Here is a 26,748-nt window from a genome sequence, read left to right as displayed (position 1 = left end):
CCAAAATTACTATTTCGTTATTAGAATTAATTATTTGAGCACATTTTTCTTTGAAAATTACTGAAAGATTATTTTCAGTTACTTTAGACACTGAGATTAAATTATTTTTCAAATCAGGTACACACAATACATTTTTGAGTTTGATATTTTCAGTTTTAGAACCTATGCGAACTTTAAATTTAACAGTTCCTTTTCCAATAGCTTTAACAGTTTTATCAGCAGCTAATTTAACATAAGTATCACCTACCTCGTGAATTTCCTGAAACAGTTCCTTGCTGTTACACATATGCGATGTTGCACCACTATCCAGACAAAAAATGTCTTTAGAATTACTATTAGTGCATGCTACGGCTTTTTCTCGCTCCAAGGAATTCTGATATTCTGCAGACGTCGCAGTTTCACTGAGGCGTTTGCTTTTAGTTTCTTTATTTTTCTTCATACATTCCGATGCTCTATGCCCATAGATATGGCAGAAGTTGCATCTCTAGTTAACTGGATACTGTCTTCGGTTTGCAGACTTATCTGGTTTCGGTTTTTCTTCATACATAGGAATCGGTCATCATAGGAATCGGTCGTTGAGTATACTTCCGATCTTTCGAATAGAACGCATGTTGTGGTTCAGAAAACGATGAATCTTTATTTTTGCGAGCGTTAGCTTCTTCCAACAGTTTAATTTTCAGCATTTCTGGAGAAGGCAGTTCATCACGAGATTCGATTGCTATTCGAAAGCTTTCATAAGAGTCCGGTATGCTATATAAAAGCAATATTGTAAGCAAATCATCTGCAATGTTTATTTCCATTTCTTTCAGTTTGTCCACAAGAATGAAAAAATCATTTAGATGAACAGTCATTTGTTTAGAATCACTCATTTTTGTAAAAAGCAATTTTTTTAGAATTGTGGCCTTTCTAGCTGGTCCCTTCGATTCGTAAATAGAATGCAATTTACGCCACAGTTCGTGAGATGTTACACAATTCTTTACTTGTGGAAGTTCACTGGGTAAGATGGATAGGATTATATCCGCTCGTGCCTTTTGGTCAGTAGTTTTCCATTTAGCAAATTCTTCATCGCCAGGTTCTGGTTTCGGAATTTTCCCAGTTACATAGTCCCAATGATCATTTTTAATCAGTATTGCTTCCATTTGCAACTTCCACGTGTCAAAGTTGTCCTTGTTTAGCTTTTCAATTGACACTGTATTAGTCGTCGCCATTTTCATTTCAGTCGACACAGCTTGGCTTGCCGAAAGAATTTAACAGTGTTAGTTGCACTGCACAGTTAAGCGCTATCTGGGCCCATAATCTTTGAAGAATAAAATGACGTCTTCTGTGTACATAACAAACATTTATTTAAACTACGAAGACGTTGAACAGCAGAGTAGAAACATGATATTACACGGCGCTTAGCCCTTCTCGCTTACATGCATTACTCACCATTGACTTTGGCTAACAGCCTACTAAGTATAAGTATTACGCAGCAGAGAACTTGCTTATCATGTGCATGCGCTAGGGGAATCGACAATTATAAATCACAATTTTCATAGCATTTACTCTAGGCGATGAAATTCCATAAGTCTTTCTGTTCCACTAATGGTCCAACCTATTTTTTTTTTTTCAATCGCAACTAAGGATTTAGACAGTCTGAATCTTGCTCGTAACTGTTTTCCTATAAAAATCTACTCCTATCAGCAAAGAAATTTTTGATGTTTTATTTCCTTGTCCCCATTCATCAGAAAGTTGTAGTTCCTGATTTTTAATAAAGTTAACTATTTAATTTGTATTGGAATGAATATGGGATCCATTAATGACAGGGTTAATTGAAGTTTTTATTTTGATTTCATATCGATACTTTGAATTACGCAAAGTGAGATTGGTTCTTTTCACTTTCTGTGCTTCAGGAGTCGTGCACATTTAAGCTCTAAGTGTCTGAAGAAGAATAGTTATTTATTGTTGCGTAATCAGAAACAGAAGAGATAGACAGAAACTTCTTGAATGGGCCTCTTGACTGACTTATTTGTTTCATCATCATGTATCAATTTACGGTGCTGTTGATTACAAATGCAACAGCTTAGTTTTGATTTGTGGTCCTTAGCTAAATGATACCTTTTAAGACACGCAAAACAATTCCCACTTTGCTTTAACACTTCCTTTTTTTCTGGTACCGTTTTTTGACATGATTCAGAGATATGACTTTCAGAACAGAGTAAACAGCTGTTGGAAAGAGATGTATTTCACGCAGCCACCGAAGGAATTTCACCACTATTATAATAATTCTGATATTTTTCGTTGTCCTTGAAAATCGTTTTGCAGACTGCTGCTGTTTTCAGAGCGTGATTTTCTTTCAGTAATTTTGGAATTGGTTGGATTAGTTAAAAATTCTGTGCACTCTCTGCTTTCTGCTTCTTCTGTTACAAAATTTAGCCAATAAGTAATTTTTATCTGGTTCTTATCTTCGTATTTCCTATTAAATTCTAGGGCTAAATAATTCTGAATCACCTTTATTAATACAGTCAAAAGTCGTTAATCCGGACACGTCGGGATTTCGGCGATTCCGGATTATAGATCATCAGTTTAAATCTGGTAAGATGGCATGCAGAAATTATAAAATTAAAAATATGAAACCGTAATTTATGAAATAAAGAACAATTATGATCTAAAGGGTATCAAAATTTACAAAAAAAAAAAAAAAAAAAAAAAAAAAAAAAAAAAAAAAAAAAAAAAAAAGCTTAATATTTATTTCTTTACTTTATTAAACATTTCTTTTAATGCAAGTTGTTTAAGTTGCTTCATTTTATGTGATAATATTTTCTCTTTAATTCTATAAACAGACATAATTTCTTGTTCAGTTACAAAGTTCCACTGTTCAAGTCCTATAATTGCTGTGCAAGAATACCGACTAATTTGTCAATCGAAATTTTTTCGTTTTCAATAACCTCTGTGTCACTTTCTTCACTATCGGAAGCGAATTATAATGACGAGGAACTTGATTTAAATCATATCAAAGATGGAGTACATCGAGATGAAATGCTACATTTAGTAAGGAATTATAAGCCAAATAAAATAAAAACATCTTCCCTGAAGATAAGGATAGTGCTGACAGATCAACTTCCAAGTCATTGCGTGCCGCAGCGTACCCCCCCATCCTGCCGCAGAACAGCGTGAAATTGATAAACAGATTTTGGAATAGTTAGAGAAACAAAGGATATGCATTTATCCATTTTTTACAGCAATTCCACTTTTTGTTTGATGGACATTGAAACATACTTTCGCTTTTTAGATCCTTTGGGAGCTCCAGCATCGGAGATTCTATTTGACATAATCGAAAGTTCAAGCTTACTTTTATAAAATTGCTCTAACCGTCTGCAAAAAATAATAAGCCGGATCCAATTTGAAATTTAAGGAACAACGCAATCTGCAACATTAACTGAAATAGATAATTAGATAATTTTAGCTTATACTGTCCGTTATACATTAAACATGCATGCGTAAACGTGTTATGCGCAGCCATAAAAGTCTTGCGCGCATGTGTCAACGAGACGCATTGGCAGAAAGTTTGTAGCTTTGAGGTCAGGATTATAGATCATTCCGGATTATGGATGTCCGAATTAACGACTTTCGACTGTACGGATACAATAAGGTATTGTACGAATCTGGCAAAATATTGTACAATTCTATTCCTTTAATTTATATTTCACAACGGTCGTATATTTTCGAAGTGCTGTCACATCGAAAGACTTCATAACTGGAATTAGAGTTAAAAGTTATTCATGGTGAGTTTATTATTAGTTCTTTGCGACCGAAGCGATCTTTTAACTGCTTGCCTGATTATATTGCAGTTAATTATTATTCGGAGAAAACTCAGGCGAAGCAGATTTTGTTAGTACAATTTGTTTTAACACAGTTTTACTCGGCTTGGAGGAAATGAAAGGAAATATTCAGCTTTGATTGGAAATTTGCCAAGTTTTGTTGGTTTCGCGGTTCTTGTGGCGGAATCGGTCACACGTTTTTCCTAATAATTAGTATACGTCGGCTTGTGGATTAGTAATGTATAAAGAAATATAGTTGTGTTGAAAAAAATTAAAATAATGGCAATGATGATTTTTCTGAAAGCGATGATTTTTCTGATAGTGATTATGAAGAGGTGAACATTTTCCAGATATTATTCCTGCTACTGAAAAAACAAATCCAACGACTCAGTGTACTCTGTACTCCCATAAAAGAGATTCCAGAGGTAAGCCAGTAAGAAAAGAGACTAGATACTAGTGCGTAGAATGTCAGGTATCGCTTTGTGTTGTCCCTTGTTTCAAAAGCTATCATTACAAAGACTAAAATTAAACGTTTTTTCATTTGCCCGAGATAACTCGGAATAGTAAATTAATATTAAAACTAAATGGTATTACACCTGTAAAAAATTAAAAATTCAACTTAAAATATACATATTTTGTATTGTTTCGTTTCCTTGTATTTAATAATAAAATAAAAAAAATGTGATGATTTTTTGCAATTTTTTTCAAAAAACTTTATAAGGGAAGCAGTTAATAATTTCACATTTTTCTGCTGTTAACCCTCGTGTTGCAGTTTCTGCATCGGAAGTAAGAATTGGCTTTGTTTATCTACTGTACATAGACTTTCGATCTCATGTACAACTGTTTCGAGTTGTGCCCAAAACCCAGGCCAACTGCTCAGATCTTTCTCGAAAAAGTTTCTAAATCCAATTTTGGAAGTTTAATTTTGTTTTGCAATCCTTGACGGTTTCACATGAAGTAGAACTAGCTCTGTATGGCTTAGTGTCTAAATATCTTTTAGCGCGTAATTTCCATACAATAATTTTATGTTTATGCTCTTCATTAGAAATTATTTTGTCTTCTAAACTCTTTATGTCAATTAAACTTTCAATATCTTTATCAGCTGAGATTAGTTCTTCTTTACTAAATACCTGCGCAGCCGTTTCTTTAACTACACAGTTGTCGCTGTCATTAGCAGTTTCTGTTTCTTCCTTATTTATTAGTTTCATGGCTAATGCTCTTATAGCAGCTCGTTTCTTTTTTAATTTTTCTAGGTCCATTTTTGTTTAAAGCAATATCTCTTAAATTTCAATTCAAATTCAACCTAGTGGCCCCACGTTATGGCACCACTTAAAATTTTGTTATTTCAAATTCAATTAATCAAGGTAAAACAAAAAGTGCTTACCTTATTTTCAGCGATTTCTTTTCCAGGTTCACTAGGTGATTTTCTTTTCATATGCAATCCTTTGAGATATATTTATGCAAATGATCATTACATTTTTGTAGAATTTTAATGTGAATGAAGAAATATACTTAATAGTAATGGATATGTGGAAAGTTTTAAGCAAAATGTTTTAATCCAGTAAAATTCAGTATGCAAGTTTCTCCTTCAGCGATCTCTAGCCATTTAACCCGTGAGTTCATAGTTAAACGTAATGATGTCACACAGCAGGCATCTTGATTTGTAATAAGATGCATTCAAATAACAGAACTACTTTTAGTTACTTCAAAAGAACGATTGGCATGTTAGTTAACAACTCCTGAAAGCAATGAGCCATGCACTAATGTGAGGGGGGGGGCAAAGCACCAGAGTGAAAATGGACTCATTGGTTTGGGCAACTTGCTGATGTCTGAATGGTCAGGCATTTAGAGCAACTTCGATGTGGAAGAGTTAAATAGATGGTTTTTATATGCTTCATGTTAATTAAATACCTGTATGGGGGGATCTGAAATAGGAAATTTGAACAGTAAAGAAAATTAAATACTAATGCTTTTGAAAATTTATATTAATCATCGGATATTTAGAAATAATTGTGATTGTTTATTTGGTCTAATTTTAATTTAACTATAGTGGAAAAATACTTTCCTATTAATAGGTCACCACTTAGCAGCAAACATAAACATTAGTGTGAAATCTAATTAAATGGCTTCAAACCTAATTGATACATAAAGTTTCATGAAAAGAATTACTATTTTATTAAATTTAGAATAAATAAAAAATAGATTTTACTGCATTAATTTTAGATTACATAAAAGGCATAAAACTGCAGGTTTAATTTAACATTGCTGAAAACATTTGCATTTTTTCGTGTATTTGACGCAGTGTGAATTGAACGAGGTAGTTATCGAGATAGTGGTAGCTAGTGCTGCATCAATTCTTATTTTGTCAGGGTTTGTATCTGACAGCTGCCAAATTATTCACATAAGCAACTGAAAATGTGGTAGAGGAATTCCTGCATTGATATTCATTTTTCCTGCTTATTCGTAGTGATGCTATTGTATGACATTGTATGAATAAGCTATCATATCTAGCAATGGACACCCCATTATTGAAAAAGTTTTTATGTATTGTGACTTATAGAACATGATATACAGACATAAAATGACTATTTGCAGTGACATTATGTTACTAATAGCTGAGTGAGGAGTTGCATACGTTAAGTATGTAAAAAAGCATATTTTATCTAAAAGGGGAAATGAAAGAAGCTTGATAAAAATAGAAATGTAGTTTTATTTTTGGTATCAAACTGGTCTCTTTAAATGTATATTAACTTATTTTAATATTTTAAAATTTGTATATTCTGTCAGCTTATTTCTGTTATTTATTTTCTCAGGTATGATTTTGATTCATGGAGAGAGTTTTCTTACCTTGATGAAGAAGAAAAGGAAAAAGGCGAAAAGTATTTAGTTTAAAACATTTTCATAGTATTCCCATGCTAACTTGAAGGCAGAACTTAGATTTTTACATGCATTTTAAAAATTGTCTTAAGTAATTTAAAGTTTTAAAATTTTAGCCGAGAAGAAAGGAAATGGATAGAAAAACAGAACAAGATAGCTAGGCAAAAGCGCAAAAAGGATGAAATGGCCAGAATACGGCAGTTGGTAGGTGAGTGATGATTTTGTTGAAAAAATAATTTTTATTATTTAAATGTGCTGCATTTTGTATTGTTCATTGTATCTTGAAATGCTATCATTAGATAAATGCAGAGATGCCACACTACCTGAATAATCAGGAAAAGTCAGGGAATTTTATATAGTGATTCCCAAAAAAGTGATCTTCGCGCCAACATTGGAAGCGTTAACTTTCTTGGCAAATTATGTATTGCTTAAGTGCCATTAGGACAGCTGGCTTAGAGCCAATTTTTGTAGAGCCAGTCAGATTGTCTTTTAGAAAGGCAAAGCAAGTTTTCAGCATCTTTGCGCTCCAGTAACCTTGAGAATCCAGAGATTCGTACAAAGAATCTATAGGGGAAAAGAAGGCAAGCTCTCATAGACACAATGGAAACCAGTTGGCTCGCCCTCAGGCAACTTTCGAATCCAAGTCAGTATGCAGTGAAGCTAATGTGCAGGGTGTAGTCAAGGTGGAGAATCGATCCTACTTTAACCCTTTGTGGCACCTAAAAATTTCCTTCTGTAAGTGCAGAAAAATTGAATGAAAAAGAATTTAGAGGTTACTATAGGTTACTCTGAACCTTCTTTATTTATTGTAAATGGCAGCTCAACACAAACCAGTCCATATATTTTAGCCATGTTTAGTTTTTTAAGACCCTTATTTTTCAAAGAAATCTTCCAAATTTTTTTTAGGATATAAAAGCAATTGTTCAAAAACAAATTTCTTTTCGAACAATTTTTTTTTTGGCTGTATGCTAATTGCCTTATTCTATATTAGTTTTAAATTTTTACCTTGAAATTGTGCCTAAAATCGAACGGCAAAACCAAGGTACGTCTAGATCAGGCACACCTAGACCACTAGGACGAGAGACTGCATTTTTTGTTTCTCCGCATCTCATCGGTCAGTTCATGGACAACAGAAGGGTGGGTCTACATCTGTGTTTTATTTCCTGTTTTTCTCTCTTCTTTTCTATCTCTTTTTTTTTTTTTTTTTGAAGGGGACGTTTGGTTATTAACTAACAATTTGTTGGGGTGATTTTCTGAAGGTTAAGGGTAATTTTATCAGTTAGCTGTTTGGTTTTTCACTAGAGCAGTTCTTTTTCACTTTCGTTCAAAGTTTCGCTAGTGCTACGTTTAGTAGTTTTGAGTTGTAGACGTTTATTTAATTTTATTTTACAGTTTATAATTTCTAAATGTAGGTATAATATTAGTTTATTTTTTCAGATTTTTAATTATTTTACAAGCGGATCGAAGAGGGCTGACCATTTCTGGAGCACTGAAAGTGCTACATGAATTGCTTCAGATAGTAAATCTGATGCAGATTCCGGTACATGTGCAAAACATACAATATTGGGTTGTGCTCTTTCAAAGGTGGTGTCATTTTCTTCGAAAAGTACCACCATGAAAAGTAGACTGTAAATAATGTAAAAATGATATACTCAAATTACATTTTTTCCCCCATTCATACGCACATAATCATCATATAACCCAAAAAGAGCCTTTTAGGGGGTGTAGAGTAGCATGTCTCCCCGTGGCACACCCTAGGTAATGCTAAATCTTCTACAGTATTCAGAAACTAGTGTCTTTTAATTGTAGGCAAAAACTCTTGCTCTTTTACGCCCTTACCAGCAATGCTCGTATTAGCACACTTTTCGAAGCTCTATTCAATCAGTGTGCCCGCTTCAGGCACACCCACAGAATCAAAACGATAAGTGCTATCTTCACAAAATTTTACTTGTGTACTCCTTTAGGCCTAATTATAATTAGACTGCCTACCTTTTTTTTTAATCAAAATTCCAGATTTTTTTATTTTACATCCACTTTTTACGTTTCATAATTATTCATATTAATACTTAAATATTTCATAAATGGTTACTATTAACTTAATACTTCATTTAATTATGGTTTTAAAATATGCTTTAATTTTAACTCTTTGGCGCGCGGTTGTCGCACCCTGAAACCACCATTTTCCAAATTTTTTTTCTCTTTTTTCCGAAATTTTTGAGGGAAAAGGAATTGATTATTCATCTTTTACATCTAAATAACACAAAATGACTGTAGAATCATATATGTTTTAGGTATTAATACTTCAGATCGGATGCCTTTTAAAATTCGTTTTCGATGAGACAAAATAACTTCCTTTTATTAATATAAAAAACTTTAAATTTCAAAAGTTAGTCATCGCACATCATAATTTCTATCATAAACAATAAAAAATTGCAGTAATTAAACTGCATATATATATATATATATATATATATATATATATAAAATAAAAAATTTAAAAAAAAAAAAAAAAACCTCTATATGTATGGCATTTGCTATGTGGTTTCAGGGCGCGACCACTGTGCCACTAGAGCATTGTGTTACAATGCTTACAATCCTCTAGAGGCTCGGTGGTCGCGCCTTGAAACCACTGGCGTTTGTTTCTCAATGGCATTCACTTGCTTTTCAAATAGGAATGTTTATTTTTACCCGGATATAGATAAAGAGCTTTGAAACCACAGAGTTATTTTATTAGTAAACAATATATGCACCTGCCCAGTAAAAAGGTCTTTCTTTTCCAAATACTTTTCTCTGACATCAACACACTTGCTCCCCAAGCTAGTATTGTGATTTTATAAATTATTTCCTGTGGTTTAAATTTAATGTAAATATACTTTGCTATAATTAAAAATAGAAATTGCGTAAAAGTTTTATTTAAATTAAAAGTATTTTCTGAATATTTTGGGACAAAATACGAATAAGATAAGTATGAATGGGAAACGAACAATCCGTACAAAGCCAAAAAGACCAACCTTCCCCCCCCCATTAACATAAAAAACCACAAATTTCATGTGCCAGATAACTAAATAACGCTGGACATATACCAGTGAAATTTAAATCCAGGCAGTGTACATTTTGTAGCACAAGGAAGAAACCTCATAGAACAAGATGTATGTGCGAAACGTGCAATGTAGGTCTATGTATGTACCAAAGAGACAAAACATGCTTTGTCACACACAAAAAAAATTGTTCTTTGAAATTTAAAAAAAAAAAAAAAAAAAAAAAAAAAAAAAACTGAGTTCTTTTTTATCCTTATTTTATTGAGTTTTTTAATCCATTTATCCAACTATCCTTATTATGTAGGTACTTATATTTTCACTGCTAGAAAAAAATTACATAAATGTTTATTTTTTAATTTTTTCTGATGATTTACTTTGTAAAATAATGTAAAAAAATTATATATAATGCAATTCTTCCATACATTTTTTTAAAATACCTAAATTTCTTCATTTATTGTAAATGCGCGCGGGAAATGGTAAGTTTTTTTTTCCTACTACATCAGTAAGTTTTAAAGTCCTAGACGCGCGGTGGTTTCACAGTGCGACCACCACCCACAGAACAATAGGCAAGAGTAGATTTTTTTAAATTCATATATTATTTGTCTATAGGTTCATAATATTCAATTTCTAGAGTTTTTAGTTAAAAAAATTATAAAAATAATATCGCGCTTCAAAGGGTTAAATGCCATGTACTACATATGTACGTAATTTAATAAATGTAGCGTTTGTTATTACATACAACAGGATTACTGAGATATGGCGAAGCACACAAAGGCTATATATTTAATAGTCTGAAATACATAGCAATAGTTAGCAATTTTAAAATAAATAAATGATGCAATCTCCAGTACAATTTTATTAAAGATCTATGCTATACTTATTCAGCTTGAAAGAAATAAAGACAACACATATAAATTGAATATTAAAAAATTTATTTATACACAAAATTTCGTACTAAGATACACAATTGTCAGATCACTATAACACAATATATAAGAAGTAAATGGATGATTTTTCATGCAATCGCTGATAAAACCTTTTTCCCTCTTTTGTTTCAAATAAGAGTTTTCTCTGAGCTAACGTTTAAAGATATATCAGTTAACACAGTATAACAATAATTAGATGAAATTATTTTCATATTTTTTAAGAATAATACAATACATTTTCAAATTTTATTGTAATTTATGTGTTTTTTTATAAATTCTTTTTTCTACTATTTACACTAAAAATTAGTAAAATATTCATAAATTTTTGTTTTAGAAATACATAAAATTTTTGATTTATCATACAGAAAAAATAGCAAAGACAGAAAAAGGAGAGAAATATATATACTACCATACATTTTTAGCATAGCTTTAATGACAGAAACCACGACAATAATTGATCTTTTAGAAATCAAATTATTCTTAAATTTAAATACTTAGATCTCACACAGAAGGTCATATTTCTGTAAATTAATAATTTTCATAAAATAATAAACTGTAATGCCGAATGTTTAGGAGCACATATTGCAGATTAAGAGATAACAGTTAAAAAAAATAACTCCCATATAATAACAAACTATGTTAGTTCTTTAAGAAACACTCAATATCTGATTGAAAATTTTAGATTCGGTCAATATTGTTTTGGAAACAACTTATTTTGTCACTTATGAAACTAAAAACAGTTTTGAGAGAATGTGAGAATTTTGGAATTATTTTCCATATTAAATTCATTGTTTACTTCCCCCCAATAAAGAAGGGGGTGGCAGATTTGAAAAGAAAATATATTTTACAAAAAGAAAAGCAAACTAATTCATTCCGTACCAATGATAATAATACATGATATTAAAGTACCATTATTCATTGCTTACAACAATGCTGCAAATTTTCATAAAAATGTTAATAAAATATCTTTTAACATGCTGAACGCAGGAATCTTAAAACTGCACATTTGTAAAAGGATGAGAAAAATCATCAACTGAGGGGTCTGAGTAGTATAATGCATTTCCATCCAACAGATCACAAATAAAAGCATCTACATGAAAACTATCTTCATATATTATCCATAACAAATAGCTTGATATATATATTGTATTAAGATAATTTTCAAATGATTTGTATAACTAGTAAAGGAAGGAAATTTTTATTATAAAATCTCAAATAATGGAATCTTTTTGTGTAGAATGAGATACTGTAGCAATAAATTTGCTCTTTTGCACTTCACAAAGTATTTCATATATAAAGGAAAAAAAGTAAGATATGTGATAAAATTATTCTTTGTTTTACCAATCCTAAAATATAACTTAAAAACTATCTGAAAAACTGCACATTTTTACATTAGTTCAAAGACTTTCCTGTTCATCATGCTTTAGGATTTTTGAGAAATACTGCTTGATATCATTCTAACTTTATAAGGTAATAAGCAAATGGTTATTCATAATTTATTCAGTGATTAATTTAGTAATTAGAACACATGAAGAGATGTAACAATAATTAAAATACTACATATTCCGAAGAAGACATACAAATTTTACTTTCAGTTCATTGCATAGTAGGTGCCACTTAATGTGATCATGTTTGTTCATATCTATTTTCATAATATTAGCGGAATAATAACATTAATTAAAAAAAAGCACTTCAGAATGGAAATGGAATTTAATTAAAAAATATCAAGAACAAAAGTATTTTCACAGCATTTTAATTAGAAAGTACAAAAGTGTGTTTGTGAACTGTTCATAATGTTCCTGGGAATTATTTTACTGCTTCTGTACACATAATCTTAAAATTAAAAAGGCATCCTTTGTTTGAAGAGTCTCTGCCAGTGTAAAATTAAGCAAAAATGCAACCTTAATTTGTCTTTGTGTTTTCAGGATATTTTTTTGGGGGGAGGGGTGGTTTCTGAAAAAGAAAGACTTATGTCTGATTGTCCTTAAAATCAATAGAGTTTCTCATAGAATACGTCAAACTAAAGTTGCTTTTTTTTAACCTGATTTTAAATAGTTGACTAAAGTTGAAATCAAATTGTTTGGCAACCTAATCTCTCACTTCACAACTTTCTGTGTCACTCGACAATTTTTTAAAATCTATTTTGACCTAATTTGGCGATGTCAAATTTACAAAATTCATTCTGTATGAATCTGGACATATTAACTGAATTGTTGATCACAATAAACAAAGTATTTTCCAAGTTTTCATGTACAAATGGGCGGGACTTCAGCACATCGATGACAACATCCGATTAATAACGCTAACCATGACTACACTAAGCAGCGTCTACTGTATTCTTTTAAGTTACATAATGCACTTTTTATCTGTCCATACTTTGTATATAGCTATAAATTACACATGTCTAAATATGTTGAGAAAAACTTGAGAAAAAAATATAGAGCAGGATAAAATATGTTAACAAATGCAGCATTCAGAATTTTTTTCACATTTAATTATTTTTTTAAAATTAAACATTTTTATTGTCAAAAATTATTATCACAACACAGCTCAATGCATAGTGGAACCTCAGGTTACAAATATGTTTGACCATGAACGAATTTCCTAACAAAAAAAAAAAAAAAAAAAAAAAAAAAAAAAAAACTGTCTCAAAAGACAAGCATACAAGCTATCAATAAATGAATTTCCTAGATGTTTTGAGGTCACTTCTAACAAAAATTAGCAGTTGTAATATTCTCTATTATTCAATTCTCATTGACAAAGCCTTGTAATAAGTAACTAATTTAATAATGAATTCAATCTGAAAGATTGCCAGAGATTTTAAAGAAGTTGACAGTTAAGGACTTTTCTGTTTCTATATCATGCCTTTAAGTAAAAAATTGTTGTGAAGGGAAGATGAGAATTCTCTAACAAAATGCCATTCCTGATTCTGATTTCTTTCTTGCTCTTGCAACATCACCACCTTACCCTATTTTCTTTGATAGATAAAATCATATTATGCAGATTGGAACATTTTCATTCTGAATGGATAATTCTACATTGTTGAAAATACACTATAGGATATGCTTCGGTATTTGAGAGATCCAACAGAAGCATCGTTACAATGAGAAACTTCAAAAGCCAACTAAAAAAAGAAAAAGATGGCTGTCACAAAATAATGAGTTACGATGTTAATTAATTACTTACGATTTTTTTCGTTTTTACAATAGAAACATGCTATTTCTTTAGGATATTTGTTAAGATTGCTGGAGTATAATGGAAAAGTACCCATTTTTCTATCAGCAAGATTTATTTCTATTTCATTTTAAAGATTAATAACAGTATATCTTCCCTTTCAATTTCTCATTACCTTGTAATTATATTACCAACTCTTTTTCATACATATATATTTCTCTATTACTGTGCTGGTTTCTTTCTAGTTTAGATTTAATGATTTGCACTGGTTTTTCAATTGTAAACTGGTGCAAATGTAAGCAATGCAAAAGTTTAAATCTACAATCATCTAAGGTGCAGGAATGAATCAATAATACATTTTACAGAAGTTCGTAAAAGAGAATTAGGTTTGGTTTACAATGATTTCATATGACCTCTAGGAACAAACTATATTCGTTAACTGAGGTTTCACTGTACTTACAATTTAGATACTGAAGTTACATTTGAAAATATATACGCACATAAATATTAATATTAATCCAAATTTCATATATATATATATATATATATATACACACACACACACTGAGAGAGAGAATTAAATTAACATGAACTTTTGTAAAATCCAACAAATTACATTACATTACAAAAACAACATTAAAGTCCAACAAAAATAGTAATACAGTAGAGGCCCAGAAATCTGCAACACTTAGAACCAGAGGTTGTGCGGATTTTAAGATTTTGCGGATTTCAGGGCAGAAAAGATAATATTCAGACTAAAAGTGCAAAAATAAATAAGGCGCGTTAGTTAAATTATTATATACATTAATACAATAAATAATTATATGCATTAAATTATTATTACATATATAAACTGATTATATTATATTGTTCATTTACATTAGGCTCCTCTATATTTAAATCAGCAGGAATCTGCTTCCCCTTTTCTCTCAGGAGTAGTTCTAAAAAAAGTACCCCCATCATTCCGCCGCTGCTGGAACCACTCGTATAAGACAGCATTGAGGTTTGCCGATTTTGCCTCATGTAAAGATTTCCAGTTTTGGATTTCGGTGTTAGAATCACTGTTGCTGTAAAATTTCAACTGCTTTTCTTTATTCCGTTTATGATACACAGTCCGTGTGGCAATTCCATATGATTCTGCTATAAACCTCCATCTTTAGCAGAATTTCCACTTCTTTCATTACCATCAATGCAACGTGTTTACGTTTTTCAACATTGCAAGCAGTAAAATCACGAGTGCGTTTCTTATGTGTCGTTGTATTAAAAAGCGCTGAAATTCAAAATATTCTTAATTTATCCACAAAATATCTGGATTAAAAAAAAAAAAAAAAAAAAAAAAGACATCACTAAACAATCTTGTGAAATAACAAAGCTCAGAAAGTGCAACAACATGAAGCGTGAATTTGAAAGAAGAGTTGAATTAATCATCTGCTTTTTTACCTCGATGCAGATTGGAGGGGGAAAAACCTTCATCATGATGTCAATAATTTGGTATTTCCGTCATGGCTAATTATTATTCGGTAATTATGACGTCATTATCCAGTAAGTATTTTTTCTCCGATATTCCATGTTGTGGTTTCTAGAACCTATAAACAAAATGTATATATTTTGAGAGGCAACGAGGATTTCAGGTCGGCGGATTTTCGGTATTTGACTGTATAGTAAAAATGCAAAATCAAAAACTTCTCACACATACTCTTTACATTAATATATTATTATTACAAATAATACATATAATATATGCAAATAAGACTTTGTAGTGTAATTTAATAATTTTTTCCTTTTCTCTAATTTTGTTTCAGTTATTTATACTTTTCTGCTTATGATATATCATAAGCTGAGCATATGAACTGACAATATATTCCCACATTTTTACTGCATGATAATGGCATGTAAGCCATTCATGATCAGTGAGTTTTGAGGTTTATATATAATTTTGGATTTCACATCTTTTTGGCTACATATTTTATCAAACAAAGTTACAAATGTTTCACCCATTTGCCATACAGTAAATGTAAATTGCTGTGAGGGGGTAACACAATCCATTTTTCACTGCATCAAATTCTTTAAAATATAAAAAGTAAGTGTGTTCATACAAAGATTTAACAAGAAAATTATTCTTATATGTGCAAGGAAATTGCTTCAATGCCCTTCCACCAATATAAGCTACTAAATTTTGTGAAAATATATCATATGATATACTTGCAATACAAGTACTGGTATCAGAATTTTCATTTGCTACCAAAAAGGGATCATCAAGTCAATTTCTATATCATTTACATCACTGCCATTTACAGGCTCAGTGTTATCGATAACTGTCAGCAACTCTGTAGGGATCAAAACTGTATCATTATCAAGTTCACAGTTTGATAGCTTACTTGTGCTTATAATATTCTGTGCCATTAGTATTCTCATCCTCTGTTGAAAATCATACGCAGTTGGATGGTCATTATTTCCACCTCTGCATCTGACAACAGAGAAAAAATTTTTCAAAGCATCTTGAGTTACACATTAATACAAATGGTACAGCTTCCAACCAGAACTGAATTTAACTGCTGAACTGCTGATAGTGTTAGTTTCCAGCCAAATATACTTGGAAAAGATTTTTTTTTTTCTGTTTGAAATTCAATGCCTTTGATGAAATTCATCTTTTCCTTCCAAGTTTTTAAATGAATTGATGACTTGGTAACTCCTGCAGGGAAAGGATTAGAGTGTTTAAGTGTTCTACTGTTCAAACTGTCAAATAAAATATTTAGGTTTGAACAGAAATCTGCTGTAAGACTAGCCGATGCAGGTAAGCCATTTAGTGCACTAAGGTAACACAGGCCTGAAGCCACAGAATGACTGAAGACCTGAGCTGCTAATTTTCACTCATAGCACTAAGGCAATCCACATTTACATGGCAGTCTGTTAATTTTGGAACACATCTGTGAGGCATTTTGCGATCAAATTTTCATAAAGATACAATGTGATTTCAACTAGCAATTTCGCCACCCTGAAATTTAGCATCATATTTTCTGAAATTATTTCGCAAGCACTTCAAAAGGTGAGGCACATCAAAAAGTGTGAATGCTTTTTTGTCTTGACATATAATATATGGTCTTTCTTCTGTGACTTTCATAAATTTTTTATAGCAAACTACATTGTTTGCACCACTATCACAAACAACAGCCACAGGTATCAAACCACAATCAAATAATTTTGATAGGGCTTCAATGACCAAAGTACACAACATAAAAACTGGAGTAGTGTGAGAAGAAAAAAAATAGCCAATGACCTGTTTCCACTTTTTACTCAGCCCACAGACCATAAAAACAAGACATGAGTTGCATACGGGCCCATGCCGACAATAAGTGCAAAGTCGTGCGTTGGCACGATGGCGGCGAGTCAAAAAGGCGCCCTTTAATTATTAAAAGAAGCAGTTCGTCTCGCTGCCTGTCTGAACAGGAAAATTTTTGTCTTATTTGAACACTTCTCCAGGGGTTGACTCGGGTAAAACCTGGGAAGCTATTGATTAGGATCTGTATCTAGACAGTCTTGGCCACGAGTGTTTAAAATCAGTCTACACTGGACTGGAGTCAACGCTGGCGATGGTTTTTTCAAGTTCGGCAGGAACCACATGGTACTGTCTTGTCCATTCTGTTGGTTGTGGTGGAGCTATATAGTCAGATATTCATGGTTGCAGATGCTTTTTCCATCCCTCCAGAACAGGAACATGGAATGTGAGTTTCTGAGTGTTCCTGTTGACTCAGCGTAATCTTAGCTCGTCGGCTCCACCAATAGGTTTGCGGCCTCTTGAATCGCCTCTAGAGGTTGGGGCATTTAACGGCTATAGCCGAAAACATCGCGGAGAAATTAACGCAACAAGAAAATGTTGTGGTACAAAATATCGTGGTCGAAAAAAAAGCGGTTAAAAAACTTCGCAGTTTAAAAACATCGTTGTCGGAAATATTGTGGTAAAAAATAAAGAACCTACAAATCATCGAGTGACGATAACATCACATACATGCGTTTTTCAAATTGCATTAGAGACATATTATGTAACAGACTTTCGTCATAACTAACAAATCGACGTCCAAAAAATTGATTGCACGCTATACATGAAAATGTCAACGACACTTTAAGAATGAACAGGAAAAAAATAATGTGTAAATTTCATTAACCGCTTCCCTTACAAATTTTTTTGAAAAAACTTGCGAAAAATCATCACATTTTTTAATTTTATTATTAAATACAATGAAATGAAATAAATCAAAATATGTAGGCTTTAAGTTGAAATTTTAATTTTTTGAAGGTGTAAAAGAAAAGCATTTATTTTTAATATTAGTTTACTATCCGAAGTTATCTCGGGCAAACGAAAAAAAGTTAAATATTAGTCTTTCTATGATAGTTTTTGAAACAAGGAACAACACAAAGTGATACCTGATATTCGACGCTGGTATGTGGTTTCTTTTCCTCCTGGATTATTGCTGGAATCACGGGAGCACAGAGTGCACCATCTTGTTGGATTTCCCCCCCCCCCCACCTCTTCACGATCATTATCTGAAAAATCATCGCTTTCACTATCTTGCATCATTGCCATTATTTTATTTTTTTCCAACGTATGTATTCTTCTTCATACATTACTAATCCACAAGCTGACGTATACTATACAATAGGGAAACACGTGACCAGTCCCTCCAAAAGAACCGCGCAACCAACAAAATTTGGCCAACTGCTGATCAAAGCTGAATATTTCCTTTCATTTCCTCCAAGCTGAGTAAAACTGTGATAAAACAAATCATTCTAACAAATTCTGCTTCGCCCGAGTTTTCACGGGATAATAATTAACTGCAATATATACGAACCCGAGATAACTCGGGATAATCAGGCAAGCGGTTAAAACAATAGCAGATCAACAAATGTGAAAGAAAATAATTTGATCCTTAACTAAGCAATTTTATAGAGGTAATTTCATGCAGTTATTTATCTTTCTTTTTCTAAGCATTTTTAAACTGTATTTTTCGTGAACAAATATAAGTAAAATTGTATAAAAAAAGGTTAATTTATTAATGACCTTTATTAATTAACTATGTAAATTTAAAATTCCATTAAGTTCTGTAAGTTGCATTAATATTCTATGCATTTTAAATTTTTAAATGATCAAGTTTCTTATTTTTTTGGAAAAATTTATTAATTCATTCAAAAATATGAAGTATAGAAATAAAATAATCCCTGTTTCCTTCTTGCGCTTCCAAAACATGCGAACATGCATTTACAACTTTTAAAACCTCAAAAATGCATGTGTGCTATGTGATCATCATGCGATGATTTATAGGTACTTTATTTTTTGCCACGATATTTTTAAACTGTAAAGTTTTTTAACCTCTTTATTTGTACCATGGTATTTTGTACAATGGTGTTTTAGAACTGCAATGTTTTCTTTTTGCTTTATTTTCTTGAAACTATACAGTCAAAAGTCGTTAATCCGGACTCGTCGGGACTTTGGCGATTCCGGATTATCGATTTTTCCAGATTATAGATCATCAGTTTAAATCCGGTAAGATGGCATGCAGAAATTACAAAATTAAAAATATGAAACCGTAATTTATGAAATAAAGAACAATTATGATCTAAAGGGTATCAAAATTTACAAAAAGAAAAAGCTTAATATTTATTTGTTTACTTTATTAAACATTTCTTTCAATGTAAGTTGCTTCGTTTCATGTGATAATACTTTCTCTTTAATTCTATTAAACAGACATAATTTCTTGTTTAGTTACAAAGTTCCGCTGTTCAAGTCCTATAATTGCTGTGTTGAGAATACCTACTAATTTGTCAATCGAAATGTTTTCGTTTTCAATAACCTCTGGGTCACTTTCTTCACTATCGGAAGCGAATTATAATGACGAGGAACTTGATTTAAATCATATCAAAGACGGAGTACATCAAAATGAAATACTACACTTAGTACGGAATTATAAACCAAATAAAATAAAAACATCTGCTCTGAAGATAAGGATAGTGCTGACAGATCAACTTCCAATCCGCGGCGTGAAATTGATAAACAGATTTCGGATTTCAAAACATACTTTCGCTTTGTAGTAAATATATATCGGAAATTCTATTTGACATAATCGAAAGTTCAAGCTTACTTTTATAAAATTGCTCTAACAGTCTGCAAAAAATAATAAGCCGGATCCATTTCGAAGATTAAGGAACAACGCAATCTGCAACATTAACTGAATTAGATAACTTTAGCTTAGCGTGTAACTCCGTTACACATTAAACGCACATGCGCACAAACATATTCGCAGCCGTAAGGGTCTTACGCGCTTTCGTAAACGCCTGTGCGCATGCGTGAACGCGACGCATGCGCAGAAAGTTTGTAGCTTTGAGGTCCGGATTATAGATCATTCCGGATTATGGGTGTCTGAATTAACGACTTTTGACTGTATTTTGTACCACAGCATTTTCGCCTTGCGTTGTTTTCTCTGCAACGTTTTCGGCGGACACTTAATTAATTGTGTTAAGGCACCCTCGACCTTGCCAAGTCTGAGTGCCCCTTCCTCCTAGCATACTGTCTTATTTGACCGAAAGTTATAAACAAGCAAAGAGTTCGTTTTTGGTGTTCTCTTCTGTCTTATTTGAATGTGGAAACACTTGATGCCGATGCGTATGTAAGGGTAGACGCATTCGACAAATTGCTTAATCCTTATTTTGTGCCTACTGTTGCAATCGTAGTAATTTGTGCAACATTTAGCTTTTTTGCGATTACTTGTTGTTATTGTTTTTCTACATAAAAAAAGGTAAGTGCAGTAACATATTATGTTAAACTTAGTTTAAAATTTTAATTCGAAAAAGCAGCAGTTTGAGCATTATTACTCAAAAACTGTTTACCTCTCATGTTTGAACCATTGTCGTATTTTTGGCGGCATAAAAAATACTAATATCCAAACCATTTTCCTCTAAGGTTTTTAATAAGAATGTAGTTCATTCTCCACCGGTCTTAGCTGTTGTAATACAAAATACTGAAAACCTTCCTTCAATACTCATGTCTATATTTTTAAGATCCCTCATACAAATTGATATCTGTTCTTGATGGCTAGCATTAGGTGTAAGTCAAGTAAAATAAAAAAATTCTTTGCCTGTTTGACTTTATTTAAAATAATTTGCTTTATATTATATTTATTTATATTTAAAATAATTTGCTTTTACATTATCCCCTAATAAGCTTATTGTTTTATTTTGAATTTTATTTCCAAGGTAATGAAGCATAATTTTTTAGCTTGAATTTAATTAATATATACAGACATTGATAGCATCAAATTTTGTGACCATTTCTATACACTTTAAAAAATTGTATCTTTTGAATAATTTGTTACTGGAACTACAGAAGGCTAAGTTTTATTTCTCTAAAAACGGAATGGCATAGATAATTCTTTCAATAACATTGCGCCAATCCTTAGTCTCTTTTTTAATGAAATTTGAAATTTCGAATTAACAGGTTTACTCTTTCATAATCGTTCTAAGAAATTTGATAACTCTTTCGTAGTTTGGCCAGATTCGACAAAAGTGCATCTAAAAGAAATTTCGTCTATTTTTGTCTTTTGGGAATCCAAGTTTTGGTAATACCCAGAACAATTTTCTGTTAAGGCTTGGGATGACAATAAAGGACTTGAGCATAATAAGGAATCATCAAGCACAGGCAAACGCATATATACTGCAGAAATTATAGATTTCAATAGTATTTCCTCTGGTTTTTTTCGACAGGCGGGCATTGAAGTTAAAGGTAATTTCCAGGTGAAAACACTTTCTTACTCTTTCTGATTATTAGGTTCTTTTGGTAATTTCAATGGTACCTGAAACATTAATGGACAACTAGTACCAGTCGTGTCAGGTTGGGTATTCTTTGGGTTTTGGAAAAATTGAGTAGTTTTAAAGTTCTGTGTTATTAAGTCTTCCTCTCACCTTCTTGTTCTGCATTACATTCTAATACTCAGACAGTTTTTTTCTGTTTTTCTTCCGACATCTGTAAAAAAATGAAAATAGAAAAAATGGAAGTAAACATAAAAGTAAAACATAACTATTATAAGAACTTTTGCGTAAAACACTTGTTAAAAACACTCAGGAAGTCACTGTTTGAAATATTTTACCTTGCTTCTGAAAAGGTGAGTATATATTAAGCCATTGCTTGGAAATTATATGAACTATTAGATCAATACTATATAATTCAAGGAGGTGGTGGTACTCATTTGTATACTAAAGTAAATAAATCAAATTTAAAGTGTGTATTAAAGACGTAATGAAATAATTAAATAATTAAGCACTTTCCTTTGGTTTCCTGCATAGCTAAAAATCGGAAAATGGGCAATTTTTGATTTCAGAATACTTTGTATATTTTTATTTCGCTTCTAATCTCAAATAGGTATATTTTAAATTCAGTGGTACTCCGTAAGTATGTCATTCCTTTCCTCTTGAAAAATAATAATTTTTAGTATAATAAACAAATGTTCCATTAAAAAAAAAAAAAAAAAAAAAAAAAAAAAAAAAAAAAAACTCAAATTGTCGTTTTTCTGAATTAAGAAGCTAACCCAAGTTTAACATAATATGTCATTGCCCTTAACTTTTTTATGTAAAATAAATATAACATCAAGCAGCAATAAAAAAAAATAATAATAATAATAATAAAAAAAAAAAAAACTGCACAAATTACTGCGATTGCAACGGTAAACACCAAATAAGGATTAAGCAATTTGTCGATCGTGTCTACGGCTCCCCCTGCACCCTTGCATGTGCATCAGCATCACGTATTTTCTTTCACATATATTTACAAGATCAGCTCAACTTCAAAAACTGCCACAGCATTAATTGATAAAAATCAAAGCAATATACATACTATAGATCTTATGCATGAACTGCATTTTTGGAAACTTTTGGAGGAAATGTAGCATCGCCGGTTGAAACTCTAAGCTATATCGTAGTTAACAACATAGAGGTGTTCAGAAGAGAAATTTTGGATATATCCCTAGATATCAGCTCTAGAGCATTTTTTGTGCCCTTTTGTAATCACAGTTTGAACCTTGTCATAAACTACGCTGAGAACAACAATTTATTCAGTGCAGGCTTATATGTATATTATTTAGTTTTGAATTTTAAAGTAATAAGTAGTGTTCAGCAATAATATTTGGTATCCAGTGTGTTTAGTGTATTATTTTGCTTCGCTTGCAGTGTTACTTTTTTATAACATGTTACTGTTGACTAATGCTCGCGTGTCTGACCTATAGTCAACCCAAGCCCACGAAATTCCTCGGGGCAAGGAGCGCAATATATGCCTGCCGTTGGTAACATCCTTCATCACCTTACTTTGATTTACCTCAGTTTCGCCCCCAATTTTGATGGAGAACTCCCTGGGGGGGGATGGGTCCAAGCATCTACCACCCCTCTTCTTCTACCACCAACCTTTTGAGAGGACTTTCACCTTGCATATTTGGAGTGCCTCCCATGCATATTCGGTTGCATATTCGGGAAATGTTTTTAGTTCAGTGTAGGAACCATAGTTTTCAAATCTAACAATGTAATCACTTTTCTTATCATAAGATAAGCTTTGCTTTAAAATGATTTCATTGAAGGATAAGATGCTATACCTGTCATGAATTTTCAGTGTGCTAGCAACTAATTTTATGGCATTGAGCACAGCAGCTGAAAATCGAGGTTCCATTTTTATACCATATACAGCATTCAATAATGTAGACGTGCTGGGCAAATGCAAAAAAGCATTCAGTGTATTATATTATTTTGGACTACTAAGATAGATCTGAAAACACAAATTTTTATCCTTCAGTTACCATCATAGTATTTTGACACATTTGATGCTTTTATTTGTGATTTTATAAAAGCGAAAACAACTAAAGATCTAATCAGCTGGAGTGCCTTTTTGACTCCAGCTTTGTTAGCTTTTCTTTTTGCTGAATGTTTTCTTTTTTAATATGCCAGCTTGTGGCTTAACTGCCTAATTTTTAAAGATTTTGGTGTTAAATTTTTGGTGCATTTTGGTCTTTCCGGTGTCACAAATACTTCGGCGATATTATTTAATTCTATGGAGTGCTGCTGTGAACTGTTGCTAACTTCTAGACAGCCAGAATCTGTTTGTGAAGTGCCAGAAACTTTTTGTGCCAAAGGACTTGAATTTTGATTATCATCCATATCGATTGCATGCTGCTGCAATTTGGAGCACAACTTCATAGAAAGCTGATTAACATTTACAACTCTGTCGTTTCTGGACGGCTCATCAGCTAGGAGGGAAAAGAAAATTTATTGACGTAATAATTGGGAACTGAAATGACCATAGTAAACCAAAACTTTTCTCTTCACGTGCTTCCATCTTTCATAACTACGCACTTCAGCTTTTCTCTCTACTGTGCTAAGATGTAATTCCCCTGGCTTGCTTTCTATCTCAACAATATCAAAAATGTAAATCTTCTGTGGAAAGGCACGATTAGGGTGCCAAGTGATTTGTGGCCACATAATGTCTATTTGAAATAAAAATGGATTTAAAATCGCCTCGACTGCCAAGTTTTATATACGAAGTTAACACATTAGTTTGCGATGCAATCAGAATACTTCCTCTTCAATATAGGATAACTACACATCAACAGTGCTCTTTCTTTTCCTTGCTTTTATTATTATGTCATATATGTGTGTAAGATAAAAAAAATAGGAAAGCAAACTTCTAAATTTAATTCACTATAACCTCTTTTACTTTGTATTTAATTTGGGTACTTCATTTATCTGTCCTAAAAATAGCGCTTAAGTCTAAACTGCGTCATTCAAATTAATCATACGATCTTACGTAACCCTTAATGCAGATGCCTCTTGACCAATCACCAAATTGCAAACCGAAACTTTTCTCTTCGCGTGCTTCTATCCTTCATAACAACACACTTCAGCTTTTGCTCTCTACTGTGCTAAGATGTAATTTTGCTAGCTTGCTTGCTATCTCAACAATATCAAAAATGTAAATTTTCTGCGGAAAGGCACGACTAGAGTGCCAAGTGATTGTGGCCACAAATATCAGTTGCAAATAAAAATGGAATTAAAACTGCCTCGAATGCCAAGTTCTTTAGATATTACCAAGTTAGCATTACTAGCATACTACGCAATCAAAACCTTCTTCAATATGGGTCTAATCATGCATCTACAGTGTTCCGTCTTTTCCTTTGCTTTTATTATGACAATTAAGCCGGTAGGATTCGAACCTACGCAGGGAAACCCCAATGGATTTCAAAAATATAACCAATTATTGAGTAAGTTACTTATAATGATGCAGTTGGAGAAAAACTCAAAACACTTTTTATCACGACATCAAAACGCAAATTTGGAATATTGGCACTGAATTTTCTGGACAACTATGAAGAATAAATTTAGAATCGAAGAAATTAATCACACTTCAATACCACTTTTGATGACGCCGTAAATTATTTCCGTACCTGTTGACGCACTGTATATCGATGTTACAGTGACCTTGGCCTGATTAGAAATTCAGATGAATATTTTCCTTTTTCATTTTATCCATTCGTTAAGCGATGTGAGATTAGTTGACATAAATGTTCCACTGAGGTTAGTAGCACACCATCCAATCCTGTCAAATAATTGAAATAATAATAAAAGCACAAGGAAAAACTGGAGCAGTGTCGATGCTTGCTTAGATCCACATAAGCCGGTATGATAGTTTCCTGCAGCCTGAAACCTCAATCGAACTCTTCAAATCATCGTTTTGTGCTAAATCCAAGATAATGTGAAAGAATTGAATCATCAAATTTGTTTTTTCAGTGTTTAAAAAATAACAGATCATTTTTCTGCTGTGGTGTTTTGCAAGTGCTTCAAAAAAATAATCACTCGTAGTGTTTACAGATTGAAAGTGATCTCTCGATAAACTGAGAAGTTCGAATGCCTAGTGAAAAGGAATATTTAATTTGCTTCGCCGATCTCTACCATATTTAGAAAAAAAGTGCTTTAAATCATCAGTGAATTACCGTTTAGGAATTCAGCATTACACGGGTTCAAGGTCGATCTGAGTTAGTGTTTGCAAGTATGTGCGACAGAAAATTATTTGCACTTCCGCTTTTTCAACAGCTCAAAAATTATTACATTGTGTGAATCTAGCTCAGGAACTAAATTATTTAATGTGCTGCGGATTCTATAGTTTTCATTTCAACTCTGGTTAAAATTTCTGCAATTTGTTTTGAGAAAATCTGAAATTCTTGTTCATTAATTTTTCTAATTTTTCATAATTATGTGTGAGCAAATTAAGTAACGAATTTTAAGCTATTTAAATTACTCATAGGGAAGGATATTAAGATAAATTTTTATGTTTTTGAAATTTTGTTGATAATTTTGAATACGAATTTTATAATTATTCTAAAAATGAAGTAGGTGTAAAAGATAAGTGAAATTATTACAGATATGTAATATGAAATTATGGTAAATGTATGTTAAATTTATGGGTGATTGTATGTTAAGTATAGTGTATGTCGAGGGAGTACTGGGTTCCTAAGCAGAGGCCTGTAATTACCTCTGTACAGTTGTTCCCTTCACCCTGTTCAAGTAAGATAATGTTGGAGGCTCTCATTTTATGAGTGTGTGTAAATTTTTTATATTATTATTATTATATATTTTTTTATTTGGAATGTATTAGTGCAGTTCTCAAAGGCCAGTTACCTTAATGCAAGGAATGGAGGCCTTTTCAAGTAACTGCCTAGGCACCCTGGGCCACCAGTGCAATAGAACACACTGGTTAGCTCAAGAGGACAGCCCTATTGATGGATATGGTTTATTGCGAGGCCTTTCAGTTGGTAAAATACAGGAATTGTAAATGAAAGATAATAACGGTGAAACCATAAATTCTGAAAAGCTTACTCCTATTATATGGTATTAAAATATAATTTATCAATA

At 32.1% G+C, this 26,748-nt stretch overlaps 1 protein-coding gene across 2 annotated transcripts in view; it reads left to right on the top strand.

Moving 5' to 3' along the window:
* LOC118204233 (dnaJ homolog subfamily C member 2) overlaps positions 1-26,748 on the top strand; it is a 183,664-nt gene that overhangs the window by 62,764 nt on the left and 94,152 nt on the right. For both annotated transcript variants that reach the window (XM_085825279.1, XM_085825278.1), the window contains 2 exons: positions 6,614-6,679; positions 6,794-6,885. In XM_085825279.1, the coding sequence (XP_085681405.1) occupies positions 6,614-6,679; positions 6,794-6,885 (158 nt within the window). The remainder of the gene's footprint in view (positions 1-6,613; positions 6,680-6,793; positions 6,886-26,748) is intronic.

Source organism: Stegodyphus dumicola, chromosome 10 (assembly GCF_044657685.1).
Source record: "Stegodyphus dumicola isolate Sdum_Otavi_A_Nest chromosome 10, ASM4465768v1".
NCBI lineage: Eukaryota > Metazoa > Arthropoda > Arachnida > Araneae > Eresidae > Stegodyphus > Stegodyphus dumicola.
The sequence above is the reverse complement of the archived record's forward strand: the minus strand, read 5'-3'. Positions and strand labels throughout refer to the sequence as shown.